This window comes from Melozone crissalis, unplaced genomic scaffold, assembly GCF_028551555.1.
Source record: "Melozone crissalis strain CALT ecotype California unplaced genomic scaffold, PUWL_Pcris_2 ptg000135l_1, whole genome shotgun sequence".
Taxonomy (NCBI): domain Eukaryota; kingdom Metazoa; phylum Chordata; class Aves; order Passeriformes; family Passerellidae; genus Melozone; species Melozone crissalis.
In genome coordinates this window covers 314,578-337,188 of record NW_026535908.1, presented here as the reverse complement: position 1 = coordinate 337,188, position 22,611 = coordinate 314,578, and the positions used below count along the sequence as shown (strand labels likewise).

General features: G+C 43.9%; 1 protein-coding gene across 1 annotated transcript in view; it reads left to right on the top strand.

The window, feature by feature from the left end:
- The window catches only part of LOC128948565 (inositol polyphosphate 4-phosphatase type II-like), a 132,094-nt gene that overhangs the window by 50,682 nt on the left and 58,801 nt on the right, over positions 1-22,611 (top strand). Inside the window, exons 8-11 of the mRNA XM_054293320.1 lie at positions 642-789; positions 15,964-16,094; positions 19,134-19,238; positions 22,470-22,578. Of these exons, the coding sequence (XP_054149295.1) occupies positions 642-789; positions 15,964-16,094; positions 19,134-19,238; positions 22,470-22,578 (493 nt within the window). The remainder of the gene's footprint in view (positions 1-641; positions 790-15,963; positions 16,095-19,133; positions 19,239-22,469; positions 22,579-22,611) is intronic.

Below are 22,611 nucleotides of genomic sequence, written 5' to 3'. Positions count from 1 at the left end.
TCACTCATTCCAAGTCAAGTGATGTTCTTATGTCACATTGCAATAGTGATCTGAAAACTGTGTGTGTAACATATCGACAGGGCTGTTATATTTATTTCTATGTAGTGGCAGTGTCTTGACCCCATCAAAGTTCCAGGTAACTCTAATATGTTCAAGTTTCCTTTAATGCAGAAGCACACCTCCAATTTGCATTAATGATTTGTGTGTGCATGTCCAGGGGAAGATGCAGCTGAACCCTGAGTCCTGTGCAATTTATTGGAATTGTGAGTGGTGCTGGCAAGCTGTGGTGGTGGCTGTACTGAGTTCATTGTTCATTTGTGCTCTCTGGTTTTCCTAACTCCAGCTGAAATGCAAGAAAAGAGAGTCTGATTGACATTCTCACTACTTTGAAGACCTAAATTCAAAAGTTAGCTACTCTGCTGGTAAAATGCGATTTATTGATGTACTAGTAATACTTTGCCCTCCACATGCTGGTATAAAAATGAAATAGATATTAAATGTTTTTAGTGGAATTTTAATGATACTAAAATTAATTTTGTAAGCTAGGGGGAAATAATATAATAATTATGCAGGTTATTGTCATAAATGTTTGGACTCATATAAGCACATGAAAGCAATGATATTATTTTTGCTCTTTGCAGTGTTGAGAAACCCTGTTTGTAAGTTGTATAGATTCCCTACTTCTGACAACAAGTGGATGCGGATCCGGGAGCAGATGGCTGAGACCACCCTCTCCTTCCACGTTCCTAAAGAACTAATAAATCTGCACATAAAGGAGGACATGAGAAGGTAAGGAAGAGGCAGCAATATAAATTATATTTTTCTGACTTTGAATCATGCAGACGAGGAGCTAAAATATATTTATTTGTAGTATGAAATGGGCACTTTTATAGCTGCTAAGAATTTACAGCTGTAACTGAACAGAATTGATTGCTCAATAGGACTCCAGTGACCTCATAAGTTCTGAGCAATGAACTGTGCTAAAGTGCAGTCATGGCTTTAAACCTGTTAGCACCACCGTTTGATTAACAATTTAAATATTCTGGAACATTAGCATTTTATAAAGGATCAGAAAATGACAGGGGGCTGAGCAACATTGTGCTGTGTTTGGCTATGTGTCTGGGTAGAGTTAATAACATAGACAAACATTATGCCATGAAAAATGACAAGTTTATAGTGAATAAAGGAGCAATGAGGATAAAATGGACATTCCTTTAGCTAATCTAAATTAGTTGGCATAAGAAAAGGATTCCAAAGTAATGTTTGTTTGAAACCCTAACGTTTGGCCTCATAACCCAGAGAGATATCTGAGAATCATAACAATGTGTATGGCCTGGAGAAAAAGGAGAATAGAGAACACAGGTGTCCCAAAAGCCTTTGAATGTCCAATTTGCCATTGCAGTGATTAAAATGGAGCCTGTCCTTGAACCCTTGTAAGCTGTGCTGATAAAATTTGGGGAAACATCTTTTTAAGTAACCCAGGGCTACCCTGAAGACAGTGCCTCCTTCTTCTTCCAGCGATAATGGATGATGTAGAAGATATTGCCTCCTTCCTCATGCAAGTTACTTAACACATAGATGGGCAGCTGGTCTCATGTGTAAGAGTGATGCTGGGACCCAGTGCTGCATTCCAAAGCCATCCTGTGCGCTTTGAGGCAATTCCTTCCTGTTGTGTCACATCCCAAAACAACCTGTTGTGGCTGTTTGTTCTGCAGTACCAAGCTTCTTTTCCTTTTTTTATTTACCCCATCTGTTGCTTCCCTGTGATGTTTATATGCCAATAGAACAGCATGTGGGAGGCTGGAATCTTGATTTTAATAAAGTCACTGGACTGATACATCCTTATGCATGGTGATGATGGGTTATAAAATTCCTATGAATTGTTATAATAGTTTATTTTATTCATTTAGTACTGTGTTTAGGCATTTATGGCCTCATCTTGTTTGAGAATACTTATGGGCAAGGTTTTTGCAGTAAGCAATAAAAATAGATTATACTGAGTCTCACAGTTCATGCACTTCCCATATTTTCATTTGCCTCATGGGTAAGTGCCTTTTAAATGTTAGAGGATTACTTGAACCACTTTTACTACTTCTGCATTATTCTCTCCAAAGGCATAATACAAGTAATAGCCCTTGTTGTTGTATCATATTATAGAATTCACCTCCCTGGACAAACTCCTAGTAAGAATTCACCATGGTGGGGTTTTCTCTTCACCAAAATAAAGATTTGAAAAAGAAACAGAAGTAACAGTGGCACAAAGATTGAGATAAGTGCCTCTGATTTTCCTGACTGCCGGTGTGGTTGAGCTGTTCAAGCCTAGTTGAAAGTGTGGGTGTGAAAGAAAGAGACCAAGTGATTGATGCAGTCTGGAGGAGGAGATAAGACTAACCAAAATGAGCAACACTATGTAGAATACCAGCAGATGGTGGGAACAGGAGCATCTGTGTCATCTACCATCATATAAGAGTGTGAGTTGGAGCTTCTGCTTTGTCCGGCCTTTCTTTTTCAAGAAAAGCAATTGTGGAGATGTGTGTTCTTGTGGAGTCCTTACACTTGTAGTCTAGTAGAACGTGTGAGGAGGATGCTGCTATATTCGGTGTGGGCTCAAGTATTCTTCTCTGTGTCTTTTCCCCTCTGTTAGTATAAAAGGATAAATATTTCTGTCTCAGAAGCCACTTATCATACTCAGCCTGTTTCATTTTTTTTATTGTGGCTTCAATATAGTCAGGCCTGAAGCAATTATCTATAAAAATGTGCCAGTAAGTGTTAATGCTATTCAGTATTCATTAAAAATTGTAGTTTAAATTCCCTTTTCTCGCCATCTTGAGATTGATTGTCTCTTGATAAAACTTCAGTGTTCATTGTTAACCAAACCCTTTCATTTATTGACATGATGCTTTGAAATTTGTAACTTCTAACAGTATTTGACTTTATTTTAACTTTAAGGGAAAGAATTTAAAGCAGGAATGGAAGCAAAATGATCTTAAAGTAGGAAGGGAGAAACAAGTTAAATTTAGCTTATAATTGTCTACACTTTTGTATAATAAAAAGTGTAGTGGATAGAAATTTAAAAGGAACTTAAAGTTTTCATCTCTTAGGAACCATATAAAATCGTATCATGGCTTTGCAAATCCCAGTCTATTCTCCTCACATGCATAGGAAAAGAGGCTTTAAAATAATTTTAAATGTATTTGTTGCCATTTTTGGGGTGGGTAGTTTGCTCATGGGGTTCTGGTGGGGTTTCTTTTGTCTCTTTTTTCTGCTTTGTTTTCTCTTTTTCTGTTTCTAAACAACTGTTCAGGGCATGCAAAGGTAAGCACAACTCACATTGAAGTTTTTAGTTGCCTGTCGGGTCAGGGTCACCAAAACTTGAAATAATTTTGGGAAATTCTGTAAGGAGACAAAAATTGCAACTGTTTTCAAGAGAGTCTAAAATGAGATTATTAGTAGAGAAAGAAAAACATGCCTTTTTTTTTTCTTTTTTTTCTTTTTTTTTTCTTATTGACTCCTCCGTAATAATTATTTGCCTGGTTTGGAAACAACAGAGTGAAAAAGCTATGAGTATTTTATTTCTGGAGGGAATATTATATTGTTTGTCTGGAGTTTATTGCCTATATATCACAGAAGCATATCTTGTAGCAAAGAAAAATGAGAGTAATTTTATCTGATTCTGTTCTTTAAAAAAAAAAAAAAATTGAAGTGGTTATCCATACATTTTAAAGTGAACTTTGTTAGGAAGAATAATTCCTGTGCTCCTTTCCTTAGAAGCTTCTAAACTTCCATTATGTATGAATGATTGAGTCATATCCCAAAGCTATAGTTTATATTTACTCCAAAGCTGCTGTTTGATAAATATTCAGAATTTTTAAGCTGTTACAATATTACAGAAGTTTTGCAAATATAATCTGCAGAAATGTCCCCTCTTGTTTTGAATCCTGCTAAGCTCTTTGCTTCTGATGTGTTGTAGTGTGTTTTTAAGTTTCTTGTTTTGTTCCCCCATTTTAGGTATTATTCTCTCCCTGTTCTTTGTAAGATGATTCTTCCCCCTCCAGTTTTCCCGCCACAGAGTCTTTGGCAGTTATGTTACCACGGTTACCCCTGCCCCCCTTATTTGTCAATCTCCCAAGTTACATAACTGCTCCTCCCTTATCCCACCATATAAGTAAAGTTTTCCTCCTCCCTGGGCCCAGTCAATCACCCCCCACTCCTCCCTGCTTTCGAGAACATTCTTCTCTCTGGGGGTCATAGTTGGCTGGCGTCCCAGGGCCCCTCCTTTGTTCTATGTTTATTGGATAAGTTCTTGTGTCAGTTTTCTTATGTACCTCCCCACATGTTCCCCTATTGGTTAGCTGGGCTTCCCCTCCCGTCTCCACCCCTTCCCTGTAAAACTCTGTCTCCCCCCGTGTTCGGGGCCATTTTGCTGTGGGTTTTTCCACCTGTTGGTTTGCCCTGTGCTGCATGTGGGCTCTTCAATAAACCGACGTTTTACCCCCAGCAAGTGGTCGCCTCCTCTCTCGTCTCGTCCAGCGCGAACCCAAGTCCGCAATCCAGCCCAGCCCGAGGCCAGGACGCCAAGGGGGGCTGGCCTCAGATGCGCAGGGGCGTCGGCCGCTTTACCCCTTCAGCTAGCCGGACTTAGGGCCGTGTACGCCCTCGCGCAGTTTGCCGTCCAACGTTGGGGCCGACGAAGTGGACTTTTGACCACGGACTGGACCCTGCGGAGTTGGGATTTACTTACCCTCTGGACGCCAGACTACCCCGGGTAGTAGCAGGCTTCGTTTTAGAAGCAGCGCTCCCCGGCGGAAGGGAGTCGGGACTCCTCGCACCCTCAGAGGACGACTCCCCGAGACGAGTGACCTTCGCCTGGTTTTTTCTTTGTCGCCTCGCCGCAGCAGGATTGGTGAGTTCGGGCCCCGTCCTGGGGACTCTCCGGCTTCCCCTCTGCCTTTTTAACTTTCCCTAGGGGTATATGCCCTGCGTTGGGGACCTACCCCCCCGCCTTCTCTCCTTGAGGTTTTTCCTCGTCCCCGCGCCGTTTTTGTTTTCTCTTCCCTTTGGGTGCCGGATTTCCCCAGACGTGGGGCCGCACCCATCACCCAATCTCTTTTTCCCTCCGGCTGTTTACCCAGACTTTGGGGCAGTGGGGGGGGCAGGGGCCGGCGGCAGGCGGCTCATTGTTTAAGTTCTCGTTGTTTCCCGGGCGTGCGGTTGCGTCATCAGAGGATTTTCCCCCTTTCTAGCGGTAGCAGTTTCTGCTCTAGAAAGGCGCAATGGGAAAATCCCAGAAGGAGGTTTATTATGTTGTGAAGGGTTTGTTGCTTGGGGGTGGTCAGAAAGCCCGCAAGCAGGAGTTAAAATGTTTAGTTAAGTGGGTATTTTCTAGGTTTCCCGAGGTCTCCCCGGAACGCGTAAAAGAGCCGCGGTTTTGGGCAGCCGTTGTGGCAAAATTAGAAGAGGCCATAAATTCCGGGGAGACAAAACTAGCCACCGTGGCGTATTGCGCGCGCAGAGTTCATGCGACACTCGGCGTGCCTGTGGAGCCTAAGAAATGTCCCGCGGTTTCTGGTTTGTCCCCTCGTTCTCCTCGTTCAGTTGCCCTTGTCCCCCAAACCTTTCCCTCGTCCCGTAGGCATGAGCCCTCGAGGGGGATTTTGAGGGCCGACCAGAGGCAGGGGGTCCATCCTGCCCCTGCTCCCCCTCGACCGGCTCGGCCTCCCCCTTCGAGGAGCCCTGGCCAGGCTCCTTCTCTTCCCTTACCCTCCAGCCCGGTCCCCAAGTCCCCGGTTCCAAACCCCAAAGTTGTTCGGTTTTGCGACGACCCTCAAAAGGGGTCCCTTGGTGCCCGAGATGGCGGCGGCCACGCGGCCGCTCCCGCCAGGGCTCTTTCTTCTGCTCCTAACCCTTTCCTCCCTAATGCTAACCCTTTCCTTCCCCTGGACCGAACCTCTTTTTCGGTTGTCCCTCCCCCATCTCTTTCCTCTGCTCCTTCCATTTCTCCGCCCTCCGATCCTCCGTCGGCTCCTCCCCAGGTTCCTCCCCCAGTTCAGCCCCCTGTTTACTCCTCCCCTGCTCCACCTTCATACTCTGCTCCGCCTCCGAACTCCACCCAGGGGGCGGAGAGGGGCGGTGTGCCGCGCCCACTCCCTCGCCCTGCCCCATTGCCAGACTCCGCCTCAACCTCCTCCAACTCCGGTTCCCACGCTCCCCCTTCCGGTTCTCACGCCTTGTGTTCGGGGTGGGGGGGGATGGATGACTGGAAGCCGGGGCAGGCGCCTTTATTGGAAGCCGCTCCGGTTACGTACCACCTCAGCGGGGAGGGGAGCTCTCAGGCCCAGTGGGTGCCTTTAGCACAGGCCCGGATTAAGAAACTGTGCAAGGCGCAGAAGGACTACTCCCGCGGGTCTGAATACTTCTGGGGTATGCTCCGGAATGCCCTTGCACAGGGAGATCTGGTGCCGGCGGACCTGAGGGCCCTTTTCTCTAGTTTAACAAGACCCATGGAGTTTAGGGTCTGGGTGGGGGAATGGAGGAGGGAGATAGTGGAGGTTCTCCCGATTCTTTGGGGGAATCCTTCAGTGTCTCATGACGCGGACGGTTTGGCAATTTCCCAAGAATATCTTTTAGGCGAGGGACAGTGGGCAGAGGGGATAGCTCAAGCAAAGGCCTTGTTCTCGTCTCAGCTTGTAGAGACCGCTAAGGCAGCAGAGCGGGCCTTTTATAAGCTAGAGGTGATGACCTCCCAATGGGAGGACGATGAAGTCCGGCAGGGGCCGCAAGAGCCTTACATGGTTTTTATCGAGCGCCTCTACAGATACGTGGAGGCGCAGGCGACCGGGGACGACGACAGGGAGAAGATGCTCTGGAGGATGGCGTATAGCAACGCCAACCTAGAGTGTCGGAAGGCCATCAGGAGGCTCCCTCGAAGTCCCCGGCCCACGGTGGAGGCCATGATAGAGGCCGTGGTAGGCCAGGTATCCTTACCATCGCGGCCTAAAAGAGCCTCAGTGGCTTTTGCGGAGGACCCCGAACCGGACTTCTTTGATATAGAAGCTGCCCCCGTTGCCGGGCCCCCAACACCCGGGTCCGGCAGAAGATCAACAGCCACCCACCCCTGCCACCTCTGTGGCAAGACAGGGCATTGGATGCCTCAATGCCAGATGCGATTAGATTATTTGGAGTATAGAAGGAAGCGGGAAAAGGAGGAGAGTAAGGGCACAAAAAACTAGGCCTGGAGCGCAGCCCCTCCCTGCGCGAAGACAAAAATGCGGCAGGCCACTTAACAACAAGCGGGGAGGGAGGAGACGACAGAGAGCTGCCGTACACACTGCCGGATTTGTCTTACTTAGTACCAGACTTGACACATACCTGTGGTATTCAGCCTACACCTGCGCTTGACACCATGTCCTCTGTCCCTACAGGCTGCAGCTAACTAGGGACTTCTATCTCCCTAGTAGTGACATGCAGCTGGTGTCTGTCGACCTGCAACACCCGGGTCGCTGGAGGAAACTTGGACGTTGCAGGTGGACAGTCGTCGGGGACACAAAGCACACACCGCGAGACATTCACATCGTCCCTGGTCTAGTAACTACCGACCGGGACCGTTTCGCGGTAGGGCTGTACTGTGTCCGACCCCCACTCTTCCTCCCTAAGGGACAGATCATTGCCCAGGCTATTCCGGTTCCAGATAAAGATAATTGGAAGAACTCCGTGGAGAAGACATCGCCTCCGACAGTAGCCTGGGCACAGCTGGTGGGGAGGGAGAAGCCCCGCCTGACTTGTCAGCTCTCGTTGGGAGGGGACAGAAAGATCGTGAGGGGTCTTTTGGACACAGGTGCGGATGTGACGATCATTCCCTCTTGGGAGTGGCCGTCACATTGGGACTTGCAAAGCGCTGCGGGCACAATCTCAGGTGTTGGGGGCCTTCAATTGGCCAATCAATCTAAGAGCATTGTGCAAATTAAGGGGCCCGATGGGCAGTTGGCCTCTATACGCCCGTTCGTTTTAGATTATACCGAGCCTCTCTGGGGAAGGGACCTACTAGCCCAGCGGGGAGCCAGAATTGACCTCCCAAAGGCTCCCCAGGTTTTTCGGGCAGTGGCCACTGAGGAGCGCCAGACCTGGAAGCTGAATTGGCTGTCAGATAAACCAGTACAGGTCTTGCAGTGGCCACTCAACAAGCAAAAATTAAAAGCGCTCAATGAGCTCATTCAGGAGCAGTTACTGAAAGGCCACCTGGTGGAGACAATGTCACCTTGGAACTCCCCAGTGTTTGTCATTAAGAAGCCTAATAAGGACAAGTGGCGGCTCCTGACCGACCTCCGCCAAATTAACGAACAAATAATGGACATGGGTCCTCTTCAGCCAGGGATGCCTTCCCCAGCAATGCTCCCCCAAAACTGGAATTTGGCAGTTATAGATATAAAAGATGGTTTTTTCCAGATTCCCCTGCACCCAGACGATGCCCCGCGCTTTGCGTTCACGGTTCCATCCATCAATCGTGAGTCCCCAGCCAAGCGCTATCATTGGCGAATGCTTCCGCAAGGCCTAAAGAACAGCCCTGTGATCTGCCAATGGTATGTCGCTTTGCTGCTGTCACCCATACGTACAGCCCTCGGGGATGCCGTCATCATTCACCATTACATGGACGACATCCTCGTGTGTGCACCCGACCACAGTCTGCTTGCCCATGCGCTTGACCTGACAACCAATGCGTTGGTTGCTGCAGGGTTCGAGCTCCAGCAGGACAAAATTCAGCGGATGCCACCTTGGAAATACCTGGGCCTCGAAATCACAAAGCGGACCATTGTTCCGCAGAAATTGGCTATTAGGACAAAAGTCCAGAGCCTAGCGGATGTCCATCAGCTGTGTGGGTCTTTAAATTGGGTGAGACCCTGGCTAGGCATTTCAACTGAAGACCTAGCCCCCTTTTTCAATTTGTTGAAAGGGGGAGAGGGGCTGAGTTCCCCTAGGGCTCTCACCCCAGAGGCAGGGGTGGCTTTGGAGAAGATACAGAAAGTTATTTTGGCCAGGCAGGCCCACCGTTACCATCCGGGCCTGCCCTTCAAATTTATTATACTGAGAAAATTGCCACATCTCCATGGCGTGATACACCAGTGGGACACCAGTGTAAAGGACCAGGGGCTGGGTGACCCCCTCTTAATTATAGAGTGGGTGTTTCTCAGCCACCATCGGTCCAAAAGAATGACACGGCCACAGGAGTTGGTAGCCGAACTGATCCTCAAAGCAAGATCGAGGATCAGGGAGCTGGCGGGGTGTGATTTCGCATGCATACATATCCCAATTAAATTAGAATCAGGACAACTCAAATTAAAGACCTTTGAAGAACTGCTGCAAACTAATGAATATCTTCAGTTTGCACTCGACAGCTACACCGGGCGCATCGCAGTAGATCGGCCGGCCCACAAATTATTCAATTCGGAGTTTAAATTATCGCTGAAAAAGGTTCAGAGCGGGAAGCTGCTGGATGCCTTGACAGTTTTCACAGACGCGTCTGGAGCATCCCACAAGTCAGTAATGACTTGGAAAGATTCTCAGACTCAGCAGTGGGAGACTGATGTTGTTGTTGTGGAGGGCTCTCCACAAGTTGCTGAGTTGGACGCAGTCGTCAGGGCATTCCAGAGGTTCCCTGGGCCTTCTAATTTGGTTACAGATTCTGCATATGTCGCAGGTGTAGTGTCTCAAGCTGAGTCTGCGGTTCTTCAAGAGGTCACCAGCAAAAGATTATTTGAGTTGCTTAACAGGCTCGTCGAGCTAGTCTCCCACCGCGAGCACCCTTTTTATGTTATGCATGTGAGATCACATACTGATCTGCCCGGGTTTATTGCGGAAGGCAACCGTTGTGCCGACTCTCTGGCCGCGGCTGCTGTTACGCAGGCCCCTCTCCCAGACGTGTTCGGCCAGGCTAAGATCAGTCACCAACTTTTCCATCAGAATGCGCCTGGCCTGGTCCGGCAGTTCAGTCTGACACAGGATCAGGCCAAGGCGATAGTGGCCACATGTCCCCAATGCCAACAAGATCAGATGCCTACTGTGGCCTCAGGGGCCAATCCCCGAGGTTTGGCGAGCTGCGAAGTGTGGCAGATGGACGTGACGCATGTCCCATCTTTTGGTCGATTGTGTTACGTCCATGTCTCAGTTGATACCTTCTCTGGGGCTATCTATGCTTCTGCCCACACAGGTGAAAAGGCAGCGGATGTGCAGAAGCATCTGCTTCAGGCATTCGCTGTCTTGGGCATCCCTAGGGCCCTAAAAACAGATAATGGCCCTGCGTATACCTCCAAGGAGCTGCGGAGCTTCCTGCAGCAATGGGGAGTAGTCCATATGACTGGCATCCCCTATTCCCCAACAGGCCAAGCCATGGTGGAGAGGGCCCACCAGAGCTTTAAGAAGATCTTATCCCGGCAACAACCGGCGATGAAGGTGGAGACCCCCCACGTCCGGCTGTCAAGGGCATTGTACACGCTTAACTTTCTAAATTGCTCTTTTGACAGCCAAAATCCTCCAGTGGTCCGGCACTTTGGCAGTCACCAGCAGCTGCAGCCTAAAGCCAGGCCACCGGTTTTTGTAAAAGATCCGGAGACCTGGCGGACGGAGGGCCCCTTTGACCTGGTGACCTGGGGGAGGGGATATGCCTGCGTGTCCACTCCCTCAGGCCCCAGGTGGATTCCATCTAAGTGGGTCAGGCCCTTCGTCCCGAAACAGAGGACTAAGAAGGAGGCAGTACCACAAGTCCGGCAAGCTTGTTGGCGTTGGCGGAGGAAACCACACCATCAATCTTTGTCTTTCTTTCCAGATCTTCCCCCAGTTACAGAAGAGCCCTCTCCTCCAGCTTCTCCTCCACCCCTTGACCTCCTATGTCATGTTTCCTCCCATTCACCCCCTGCTCCAGCTCTTACCCCCTGTATGTTTTACTTAAACTGGTTGTTTGGAGAAGAACCATTTTTGTGAATTCATCATACTTTTACTATCTTATCTCATTTCAGTTACATCTCCCCCGTGGCCCCCGTTTCAACATCGCTGACTCCCATCCCTAGCCTGCTAATGGCGATCATGACGACCTGCGGACTCCTTTTGCCACCTTCGGAGCCGTGGGTCATCCCCCAGCGGAAAGTCAACGTCTGGCGTGCCTTGGCTCAATCGTTAGGACAGGACAGTATATGCCTAGACACCGGCGCAGCAGAGGACCCGATGTCGCCTTGTGGGGATCCCTTTCTCTCCAGGCGAGTTTCTCCCTGCCTTCTAAAGTGCCTTTAATGCTATCCTAGCCCAGAGCCTCACTATCCTCCCCAGTTGTGATTCCTCCAACGCCTGGAGAGACGGAGTGAGCAGGCTAGATCCTGCACCCTCCGAGCCCACAGAGTTACATTTCCTTGGTTCGACCAATGCATCAATTTGCTTTCAGTTTGATTATACAATCACCCCCGTCGAGAGGGGTAGTGAGGTAGTGCTACAGTCCAAGTTAGAATACCAAGCTAAGCAGTGGTGTAAGGCTGTCCTAAAGATCCTCGGCCCCACCACTACCAGACGGACCCCTTACTCCCTTCCCCGAGGCGTGTTTTTAATTGTGGCGACCGGGCGTGGGCAGGCATCCCCTCTGGCCTGGTCGGAAGGGCCGTGCACTTTTGGCCGGCTGACACTGTTTACCCCCAACGTCACTCAAATTATCAATTGGAAGAAGACAAACATCACATCTAAATTGGCTAGACCTAAAAGAGATCTCAAGGATCTCATTGAGGATTGTGATGATGAAATTACTCATTGGTCACACTCAAAATCCGTCGCCTTTACCATCTTGTTGCCTTGGGTATCGGTGGCGAAGGCTCTAGGTGAATTGGGCTGTCTAGAGTGTTGGGTGGCTAAACAAGCAAATTTTACTTCGGCCGCGCTCTACGACCTCCTCACAGACGAGGAAATAACAAGGAAGGCGACACTCCAAAACAGAGCAGCAATAGATTTTCTATTGCTGCTCCATCATCATCACTGTGAGGAGTTTGAGGGCCTCTGCTGCCTGAACCTATCCTCTCGAGCCGAGGACGCCAGACATTCCATCAAGAGGCTGCAAGACCTTGTCCATCAGGTCAAGCAAGAAACCTCTGACTGGCTGGGGGACATTTTCAAGGGTTGGGGCCTCAGCGGGTGGGCCGGTTCCATAATAGAATCTGTTTGCAAGGTTGTTCTGAGTTAATTAGTACTTTTAGTTTTCATTATTTTGATCCGCGGTTTGGTCCAGAGACTAATGGTCAGAGATACCTCAGCATCTGTCAACCATGCCGCAGTCCCGTCGGACAAGCCCATCGAGCTGGAAGACCTCTCCTCGGAGGCCGAAGAAGCTACAGATGAGGAAGGGGCGACCGCACCGTCCTTCGACCACCCAGGGGCGGGTGGATTCCAGCTCGAAGAAAGCGAGGCCTGGCCGGACCAGCCGCGAGATCCTGAATTTTAAGTTTCTGTGGACTTCCCGTTCTTTTTATTTTATTTGTTAAGAAACGGGGAGATGTTGTAGTGTGTTTTTAAGTTTCTTGTTTTGTTCCCCCATTTTAGGTATTATTCTCTCCCTGTTCTTTGTAAGATGGTTCTTCCCCCTCCAGTTTTCCCGCCACAGAGTCTTTGGCAGTTATGTTACCACGGTTACCCCTGTCCCCCTTATTTGTCAGTCTCTCAAGTTACATAACTGCTCCTCCCTTATCCCACCATATAAGTAAAGTTTTCCTCCTCCCTGGGCCCAGTCAATCACCCCCCACTCCTCCCTGCTTTCGAGAACATTCTTCTCTCTGGGGGTCATAGTTGGCTGGCGTCCCAGGGCCCCTCTGTCAGTTTTCTTATGTACCTCCCCACATGTTCCCCTATTGGTTAGCTGGGCTTCCCCTCCCGTCTCCACCCCTTCCCTGTAAAACTCTGTCTCCCCCCCGTGTTCGGGGCCATTTTTGCTGTGGGTTTTTCCACCTGTTGGTTTGCCCTGTGCTGCATGTGGGCTCTTCAATAAACTGACGTTTTACCCCCAGCAAGTGGTCGCCTCCTCTCTCGTCTCGTCCAGCGCGAACCCAAGTCCGCAATCCAACCCAGCCCGAGGCCAGGACGCCAAGGGGGGCTGGCCTCAGATGCGCAGGGGCGTCGGCCGCTTTACCCCTTCAGCTAGCCGGACTTAGGGCCGTGTACGCCCTCGCGCACTGATGTTTTGCAAAAGTAGATTTCAGAAGCTCATTTTGCTTAGCGGAGGCCAAAATCACTTAGTCTTCTAGGTTTTGAATTTGTCATGTTTGCTTTACTAGGAAACACATCATTAGATTTTTGAAGCTGTATGTATAAAAAATTGCTACTTGGCCTTCATACAGCATTTTCAGCTTATGTGCTTTTTAATAGCACAATTGTTGTTTGACACAGTTACTGGTTGAAGTGGATTTTTAAAGTTATTCAATGAAATAAGTTAACATTAAAGTATTAAAATATTATTAAAAATTTCAACAATTGTATTAGTGTGAACTGTAAACTTTTTCAAAAATGGAAAATATTATGGTTTTTCCACTCTGTGTACTTTTAGAAAAGGCCTTTCATGTAATAATAATAAAGCTTGGTACTGTGGAGTATTGTTGATGGAGTTTAGATATAGAAAAGACAACTCTTTTTTCATTCATAACTCAGAATTTTATGGAGTCAACAACAGCCGTGATAAACTGTAAAAAGACCACGAGACATAAATCCAATTTAAATGCTCTGTCTTCTATAATTTCATTAGAAAAAGAAATAGATATAAAGTGAGGCTATGAGACTGTTTTCTATGGAAGTGTCTGCCATATAATCCTGTTTTCTAATGGTTTTGATTTTGCTGGAGTTTAAAATGCAAATAAATTCAGAAATCGTAGTCTTTAAAATTTCCACGCTGTGTATGCTCTAGATTGCTATAGCGCTGTACTCTCACTTTAAGCATTGTTGATGTGTCTTTTTTTGCCACATATTGAAGACTGAATTTTTACTTCATTGATTTGTACATGTTTCTGAGGAGAAACAAATACCAACCTTGTCACCAGTAATGGGGACAGGATTTGATATTTCTTGAAGACCTATTAAAATTAATATTCCCATTGCTATTGATGTCAGTGGAGTTAACTCTCAAACTTCAGTTTGAGACCAGCAGCTCCAGGCATGAGCTTAGATGGAGGCAGGGATGTAGTTCTTGGATAGAATACTCTATTCCTATACAGAAGGAGTAGTAAAGTTTTGGAAGCCAGCCAGGTCCAAACATTGTTGCTAAAACTATTAAATCAGACACCATAAATATTAAGGGCCAAAACATTATCGCTGCACATAAACAAAATTGCATACCCTGACAAATTTTACACATTTTGCAGAGAAGGAAGCCCTAAGATTTTAATTGAAAGGGAACCTCATGTTATACTGCTAAAAACTGGCAAAGAAAATGGTCCCTGAGAATGTTTGGTTTATCCTCTCAAATCCCTTCGTGACAGATTGTTCTTATGCTACAGCATTACCAGTTTGTATTGCTGGAGGAAAGTTTAATTGGTTCAGCTTCAGGAGCAATTAAATGGCAGAAAGTAATAATATCGTTAACATAGACTGTCAGCAAGTCCACGTGTTGTGTCTTTGTTTCCATGTTGATATTTTCAAGAACATGTACAAATGCAATGCTTTAATTCCGCTTCCAGTGCAGTCTCTCTGGTTTTGATTGTCACCTACACCAGGAGCAGAGGTCTGCCTATGGAGCTTGTTCTGACTGCACTGCTCACACTAATGCAAAGCTAATAATGATGGGGAAAGCACCACCAGTGTGTTGCTGTTCCATTTAAGAAGTCATTTTAAGGCTTTTTTGACTAATGGTCAGATCTGCTGCTCACATAAGTGAGCTCTGTGTTCCTGCGCTGCAAGCTCACTGGTCCTTTCCTCCCTCTTTCCACCTCTTCTACCCTATTTTTGCTTTTTCTTACATAATTTTTCTGTATGCAAGAACTGTCTTCTGGAAGACTTTTTGGAGACTTCCAAGAATTACAGTGGAACACTCTTCTTGATGCTCCAAGGAAAATAATGAAAACTGGTTGTGTTGCAAACATTTTCTCCTGTTAAATTCCAGATGTTTGAAGACTGACTGAAGATCTTTTATTTTCCTTAAAAGCAGGTCCCACAAAATGGCTTTGGGAGAGATACAGGAGAAACTTCCTCTGCAAGAGGAAAAACCAAACAGAAAGCCCAAAATACTAAGCTTGTTTGTGCAGGAAATTCAGATGATCTCTATTTCACTCAGGTCAGCTCTCAGGAGTGTACAGGAAAACTGATAATTTACTAAAGGATTTCCTTTTGGATTTCCAGTGACCTGTTTGGTTACCACAGCAGTACTTTTTTGACCTGATGAACACTGGACATGACATTTTAGGGAGCAGGTGTTGGGATTTTTTGTGTATATTTTGTTTTGAATCCTGAAGAAATGTGGTGAGAGCTGATGTGTTGATTAAACTGAATTTGTAGAAACACTGCTAGAAATATGTGTTTATGAAATGTTTATGAAAGTATACAAAGAGTAGTGCATCAAAACAACCATACTGAAAGTTTTGCAGGAAAAAGAAACTTTATATTCTTTCCAATGTTGTTTAATATCTCTTGAGATAAAGTTACTTGCTCTGAGCACAACTCTCTGGAGCCTGGAAGCCTTCTTTCCTTCATGAAAGAAGTGGTATTTCATTTTGAAGGTTACTGCATTTATACCAGATGAGTTTTGAGCACAAAAGTTACTGCATTACCTACTGACATAATTTATTGTTTACTTGTAAAAGAGAGATGAAAAGCAGATCTCACAAGCAGTCCGAAAACGGATTTTATTTCAATTAGAAATCTTTCTGATGTTTTGTAGCAAACTTGTTTTAGATTAATTTGGATGAACCTTGATAGATTAATGAGTTAATTAGCGCCTTCCCTTTTTGCTTTTTGGTACAGGAATCAGGAGCTTAAAGACCTGGGAGAGCTTGCTCCTCACTGGGACAACATGCGCAAAAGTGTAATTGCTCACTGTGATCAGTTGCTGAGCATGTACCAGGACACTCTGGCAGAGCTTGGGAAGCATACAGGTGGGAATCTGTGATTTTATCTGGAACCTTTCAGAGCTTACTAGATTGTTAGCTATAAAATACTGGCATATTCAGTGGGAATAAAATACATAAAAATCTTAGAATCAAGGGATGGTTTGGATTGGAAGGGACCTTAAAGATTATCAAGTTCTAGCCCACCTGGACCAGGTTACTCAAACTCCCATCCAGCCTGGCCTTGAATACTTCCAGCAATGGGGCATCCCCAGCTCCTCTGGGCAGCCTGTTCCAGTGTCTCACCTCCCTCCACATTAAAGAATTTCTTCCTTATGTCTAATCCAGATCTCCTCATTTAAGTTTGAATCCCCTTGTCCTGTCATCACATGATCTTGTAGAAAGTCCCGCTTCAGCTTTTATTGTAAGCTCCCTCCAGGTACTGAGGCAGTAAGGTTGCAATTGCATCAGCCTGAAATCTCTTTCCCAAGCTGAACTGTTCCAATCAGCATCTCTGTGGCCTCCTCTGGACTCACTCCAGCAGGTCTGTGTCCCTCCTGCGCTGGGAGCCCAGAGCTGGATGCAGAGATCTTGGTCACAGAAAAGGAGAAATCCGATTTGAGTGTATTAAAAAAAAACAGTCTCTAACTGAAAGTCGCCTTTTTGAAAGCAGTCGGTCAGCTGCTTAAATATTTGGTGGGGGAAAAAGCTCTTGTGTTGCACTAAATGTTGTATAATTATTTCCATTTTGTTGGCAGAAGTGACGTTTCTTGTATTTATGATTGTTTGCCATCATCAGAATATCCCAGTTCCAATTTTGGCATCTACTGTCTAGCCCAGTATGGCACTTCCTGGTTCTGTTTTAAATAGTATCTATATGTATTTTCAATCTTTGCCTAATTAATCTTGAAAGCGCTCCATAAAGTGTCGTAAACAAGCCAATAAATACAGATAATGACAGATCCAATGTAATAATTATAACATTCAGGAAGATATTGAGGGGACATTTTGAGATTTTAAAAAACAGACAATATAATCTCTTAAACATAAACCCTGCAAGACCTGTGTTGTGCAAAGTGGCTTTCTAAAGGGTTTATAATGTTAAAGGACCCATCTTAATTGGGTCTTGAGAGAAATAATGTGGTCCTGGGAAACTGAGGTCATCCGGGAGGAGCAAATCAGCACATGTAAAAGAGAAAGGGACATTAATCAGAAAACAAAGCAGTCTAATACAAGATTGTATACAAGATCAGAAAAGCGAGCCAGACATAGATTTGATTTAATACTGTAGTTGAACAAATAGTTACGTTGGGAGCACGTTGAAATTCAAGTACTTATGAAGTAGAAATTGCTAAGATTAGGGATGTGAGTACAATTTTAATTCAGACTTTTCAGGTCAACATATTTCAAGGCATGCCAAAAACCATTTTGCTCTTCAGTGTAGCCAGTGCAGGTGTCTTTCTTCATCCTAAAACATCGCCTGAGTTTGTGTTGAATTGTTCAGAAGGGCAGATGGCACCTGCAAATAAAATTTCTCCAAAATATGCTCATGCTTCCCCAGCACAATAATCTCACGTTGGGCTTTTTGAGTGATACCCACTTGAACTCAACCAAACTATTTGGGAATTTAGTGGAGAAGGCTGTTAGGAGACCACCTAATTTCTTTTTGAAGTTGAGAGATTGCTGTGGAAGTATGAGGAAGCCACATTAGTGTTAGACAGCAATTTTGGTTTACCAGCATATTTATTGAAAATGGATGTTTAAGAAAGTTAAAACTATTTCAGATTTGAGTTGTTTTGGCAAACACTTTTATCCTCAGTTATGGGAGAATTTGAGAGAATGTAAAGCATTTTATTGTAAGGAAATATACCAGGAAGATATAAGTGTTAGGAAACAAAAAGCCCAGTAATTTCAGGTAACTCTAAAGCACAGATTTGGTGATATTGGGAGGGAGTGGAACTTTGAAAATTATTTGTTTGTTTCAATCTGCATCATGGGATTTCCTGTCTAATCTAAAATTTTGACTCCTGGCTGTGCTCTTCATCTGTATTAAATTATAATTTAAAGTTCCTAACTTAGGGAGCAGCCTGAGCATGCTTGGCTGGTCTGGAGCATCGTTGGTGCCCTCTGGCAGAGTGGTTTATATTGGGAGGCTCAGTGCTCAGTCCTGTGGCAGTTTCAACAGATAAACACTAGCAAGTCTTGATTGGGCAAGCAAAAAACAATTTAAAATATTTTCTTTATCTTTTTATGTGTTTGCTTCAAAAAAAGGCTGAACCTTGGCAAAACTTATTTAAAAATTCCATCTGAGTGAGAGGAATTTTAGTTCTAGTAATTAATAGTTGGCGAAATGATAGAATGTTGGAAAAGTGGCCTAGGTGAACGTTGGGCTGCCTGAGTTAGAAGACAAGGCCACCTCTCTTTCCTAATCTACACCCTTTTATTTTATACAGATTCTGTATTAAATGTGTTCAGGTAAATTATATTTTAATGCTGTCGGACTTTAATTATTTTTCTTTACGCTACCAAAAAACTACTCAAATTCTAATGTTTTGGAAATATACAGCCATATTAATTTGTTTTGTTTTGTTTTTCCAAGGCATCATGCCTCCTCTGAACAAATATATAGCTTTTCTTAAGATAGTTTGTGTTTCTTTATTTGACCTTTCTAGGAAGAACGCATAGCCTATTCAATACAATACTTTTCTTCAAAGAAAATAATCTTACTTGGAAAAATGCAGTGCCATCATAGCTCTGTAACCTCGCAGTTTTAGCACAGAATATACACAATGCACATTAACTGCTGCGTTGTCTCCAGCAGACTACAGACTGATTTCAGACAGCAGGGAAGAGTATCTGTCTCCCAGAATAAAACAGTTAGATTGCTCTGTGAATTAAATGCTGCTTTGCTGCTTCCAGTATGGATACATGCTGAGACTCAGTGAACATTTCATCTCCTAATATATAATTATCCATTGAAGGTAAATTAAAGACAACTCCTCACATACAAGTATTGTCTCCCTTTAAAAGGAATACAAAAACATCTGGGTAGTTAAGACAATGATTCTTTAAACTTTTGTTTTTCAGGTTCTTCCTTTAAATCAAGCTGTAGCAAAGGAGAAAAAACACTAGAATTCATCCCAATAAATCTTCATCTGCAAAGAATGCATGTGCATAGTCCTCGATTGAAAGGTAAAGAAATTCCCCAAGTATGACTAAGTGTGCTTTGAAACACAGTTTCACTGAAATCTAGAAATCACATCCAAAGTCAAAGCTCTGCAAGGAATTTCCCTGCCTCGTCTTCTGATGCCACAAGTTGTGGACAATTACTGCACATCTTGGAAAACTAGGGGCTGGTTAACTAAATTTCTTCCAAGTTCTTTTCTAAAAACAGATTCCAAGAATGTGCTCATGTTGTTCCTATGACACTTCAAGCAAATAAGTAAATGGAGAATATGTGCTATTTTGGCTCAGTGTTGAGTGAAAATACTGCAAGCTTCCAACATCTCCTGGAAAGGGGGATAACTTTCTCTAACATGGTCTGTGGTTCTTTTTAACACAGAATTCTGTTGTTGCCACTTGCATATGATTTTAGCAGCTTCCTTTACAGATCAAAGATCATATTGATACATATATATGACCAAATGGCACAGTGAATAATTTGTTGATCAATTGAGATCTGATAAATTTGCTGTAACTACAAACACAGAAATTACATTCTGATATGGTTTTTGCCTTATTAATACACTCTGCATCTAAGATTGTAAAACAGGAAATAAAAACAGTGGTAAATTTCCTGTTTTGTACTGTGTGAGTATACATCCACTTCTAAATTGGGACACAGGGGCTTCCAATTATCTGTTAGATACTTGTTGGTTCAATATTTTGTTATTTGTTTTACTAAAAAACTGTGCCTCCAAATATTTCAACAAGATGGGGATTTATAGTGACATAATGTGATAACACAGATTTTAATTTAATGTTTTCAAGTTAATTAATTAACTGAAAAGGATTTTTAGGTTTGTAATGGGGGCCAGAAGCTTAACGTTGTCTTTTCAACAAAACCTCTTTGTGAACAGGACACTGTTCTATTTGCTAAATAAAAAGAGAATTTGAGTGAAATCTGTGACTTACTTAAGCACCCACAACTTTTACAGTACTGGAGTTTTGTTTTGCTTTTTAATGAATTTTCTCCCTTCTTCTCCAAAACCATTTTGCTTTGCACACATCATTAATTGATAATCAAAAAGAGTACAGGAAGAGATAAATGTTAGAATTGTTCTAGTTGTCTTCCAAATTTGGATCTTCAAATTATAAAACTCTGCCTCTGTTAGTTAACTGATGTTCTTCCCTGTGTCTTGTATTAGATATATGCAGGCTAAGCAGTTTGCAGCAATTGCTAATTGATCTGGAATAGGCAGCACTTCGATATGAAGCTGGTCTTTCTCAGCTCATGCTTTGCTTGGCATATATCAAAGGACACCTGGAATATAACCAGGAGAATGATACTGGAAGGGGAAGAATAAAAATTCATGGAGGTGGCATTTAAACAAGCTAATGATCCATGGAGGTGTCATTAGCCCTTACACTATCAGATATCTTAATTTTGGGAATGCAAGATAGGTTTTTATCCCATCTATTGTATATACACATTGGTATGTGGGTTTTTTTGTGTTTGACATGTATAATAATAGATTTGCTTTTCCTGAACTTTTGTTTGGGTTGTCATTGAGTACTGAAATGGAAGAGAAAGTGTGCTTAAGCTTTCAGTAGGAGTAGCTTTGAGGAAAAATACTGTTTTCCTATGGGTCAATGGTATCCTTATCCATTTGATAAACCCCACATTGTGCTCTGTTCATCATACTAGAGAACTTAAATCTGTATATTGACATAGCTTTGCTTTTGTTTCTGTTTGCAATATGTGCTTGTTTTAAATAGATTTGGTGAACTGAAGTGGTTTTTGTTTTGCATCTGGCCAGTTTAAGACACTGACTGCCTCCTCCTCCTCCTTATTGTCAAGTATCAGTGGAGTCCTAATAGCTGAAGAATATGTATTAGTGATAATCTGTATAAAGACCTAAAAGAATGGGCTATTTAAGAACCTTGAGGCTCACCTTAGGCAAATGAAATTATGTCACTTCTCCTTTTAAGTGGATATTGAAGAGTCACCAACTCATTAGAGCTCAAATCAATTTGAGCAAATGTGTTCTGAGATTCAGCTCAGGAAGTAAGGCATAGTTCATTAACTGTGAATCATTTGTACAGTGCTCATGCTTCTGGGCATATTTATCATCACAATGCAAGTTCTATTTTAGGAGAGGTCTAGATTTTAATTTACATGGGAAACTTCTTTGAGGAATAAAACAGTTCTCAAAAAACATCCTGTAACGTTTCCTTTAGAAATGCATTTTAAAGATGAGGCATTTGGAACTGCACTTTTGTACCTCCAGTAAGTTCAGGTACAAAACAGGTACTTACTGTAAATGTAAATTTTTAAACTTAGAAAAAATAGTTATGTGGTGTGGGATGTAATTAAATCTTCATCTCCACCCTGAGAATCAATCACGAGCTCTTTGAAAAATGATGTTTCACCTCCAGTTCTGTAAGCATATATCCACAAAAAGAATTCATCCCCTATGTCATAAGGCACCAGGTATATACAGAAAGAGACAACAGATTGTTTTCTCAGCAAGCATTTCATTAGTATGATTTATTTCCTATTCTGGTAGCTTCTCAACTGACTTTGTGTTTATAAACATATATAAGAAGTGTATATCCTAGAGCAGGGCTCACCAATTCAGCATTAAACACCATTATATCTGAAAGTACAGTAGCATTACATCCGAACAAATTGAAGCTAGAAAAGGAATAGGGATTTTTACTAGCCTAATTGACTTCTCTGGGAATGCAGTGAGTTTGTTGTCATTTGAAATCTTTTAATCAAGATTAGATGCCTAAACAAAGAGATGCCTTCACTCAACCAAGAGACAAGCTTGATGCAGGAATTATTAGCTGTGATTCAGTAGTCTCTATTATTCAGTCAGACTATTCCATCAAAATGGTCTCTTTTGACTCTAAAATGCTTGAACATGACTACAAGTTAAATAATGAAAGGGGCAATAGAGTGGAATACGCAATGGGCCAATTTACTTGTCAGCTTTGTAAACTGCAGAGCTGGAATATTCTTCTACTCAGTGGCACATAATTTACATATAGCCATAAATCAAATGAACTTTTTAAAGTGTGCAGTGGCTGTATAGAAAGATTGATTAGCTCTTGGGCCTTCTTGGGACATGGATTATCAATTATTCCCTGGAAATTATATAGACTTGTCCTTACTTTTTGTGGAATAGATGTCATAGTGTTTCCATGATTTAGGGATAGAAGCATTCAGATGTCTGTGTTCCTCTGTTCCCATTCCAGATGCTCTGTATGATGTTATCACTGTGGGAGCCCCAGCAGCACATTTCCAAGGATTTAAGAATGGTGGTCTCCGGAAACTGCTGAGTAAATTTGAGGCTGAAAGACGAAAGTAAGTATTCTTTCCAGCAGCTGGGAAAATACC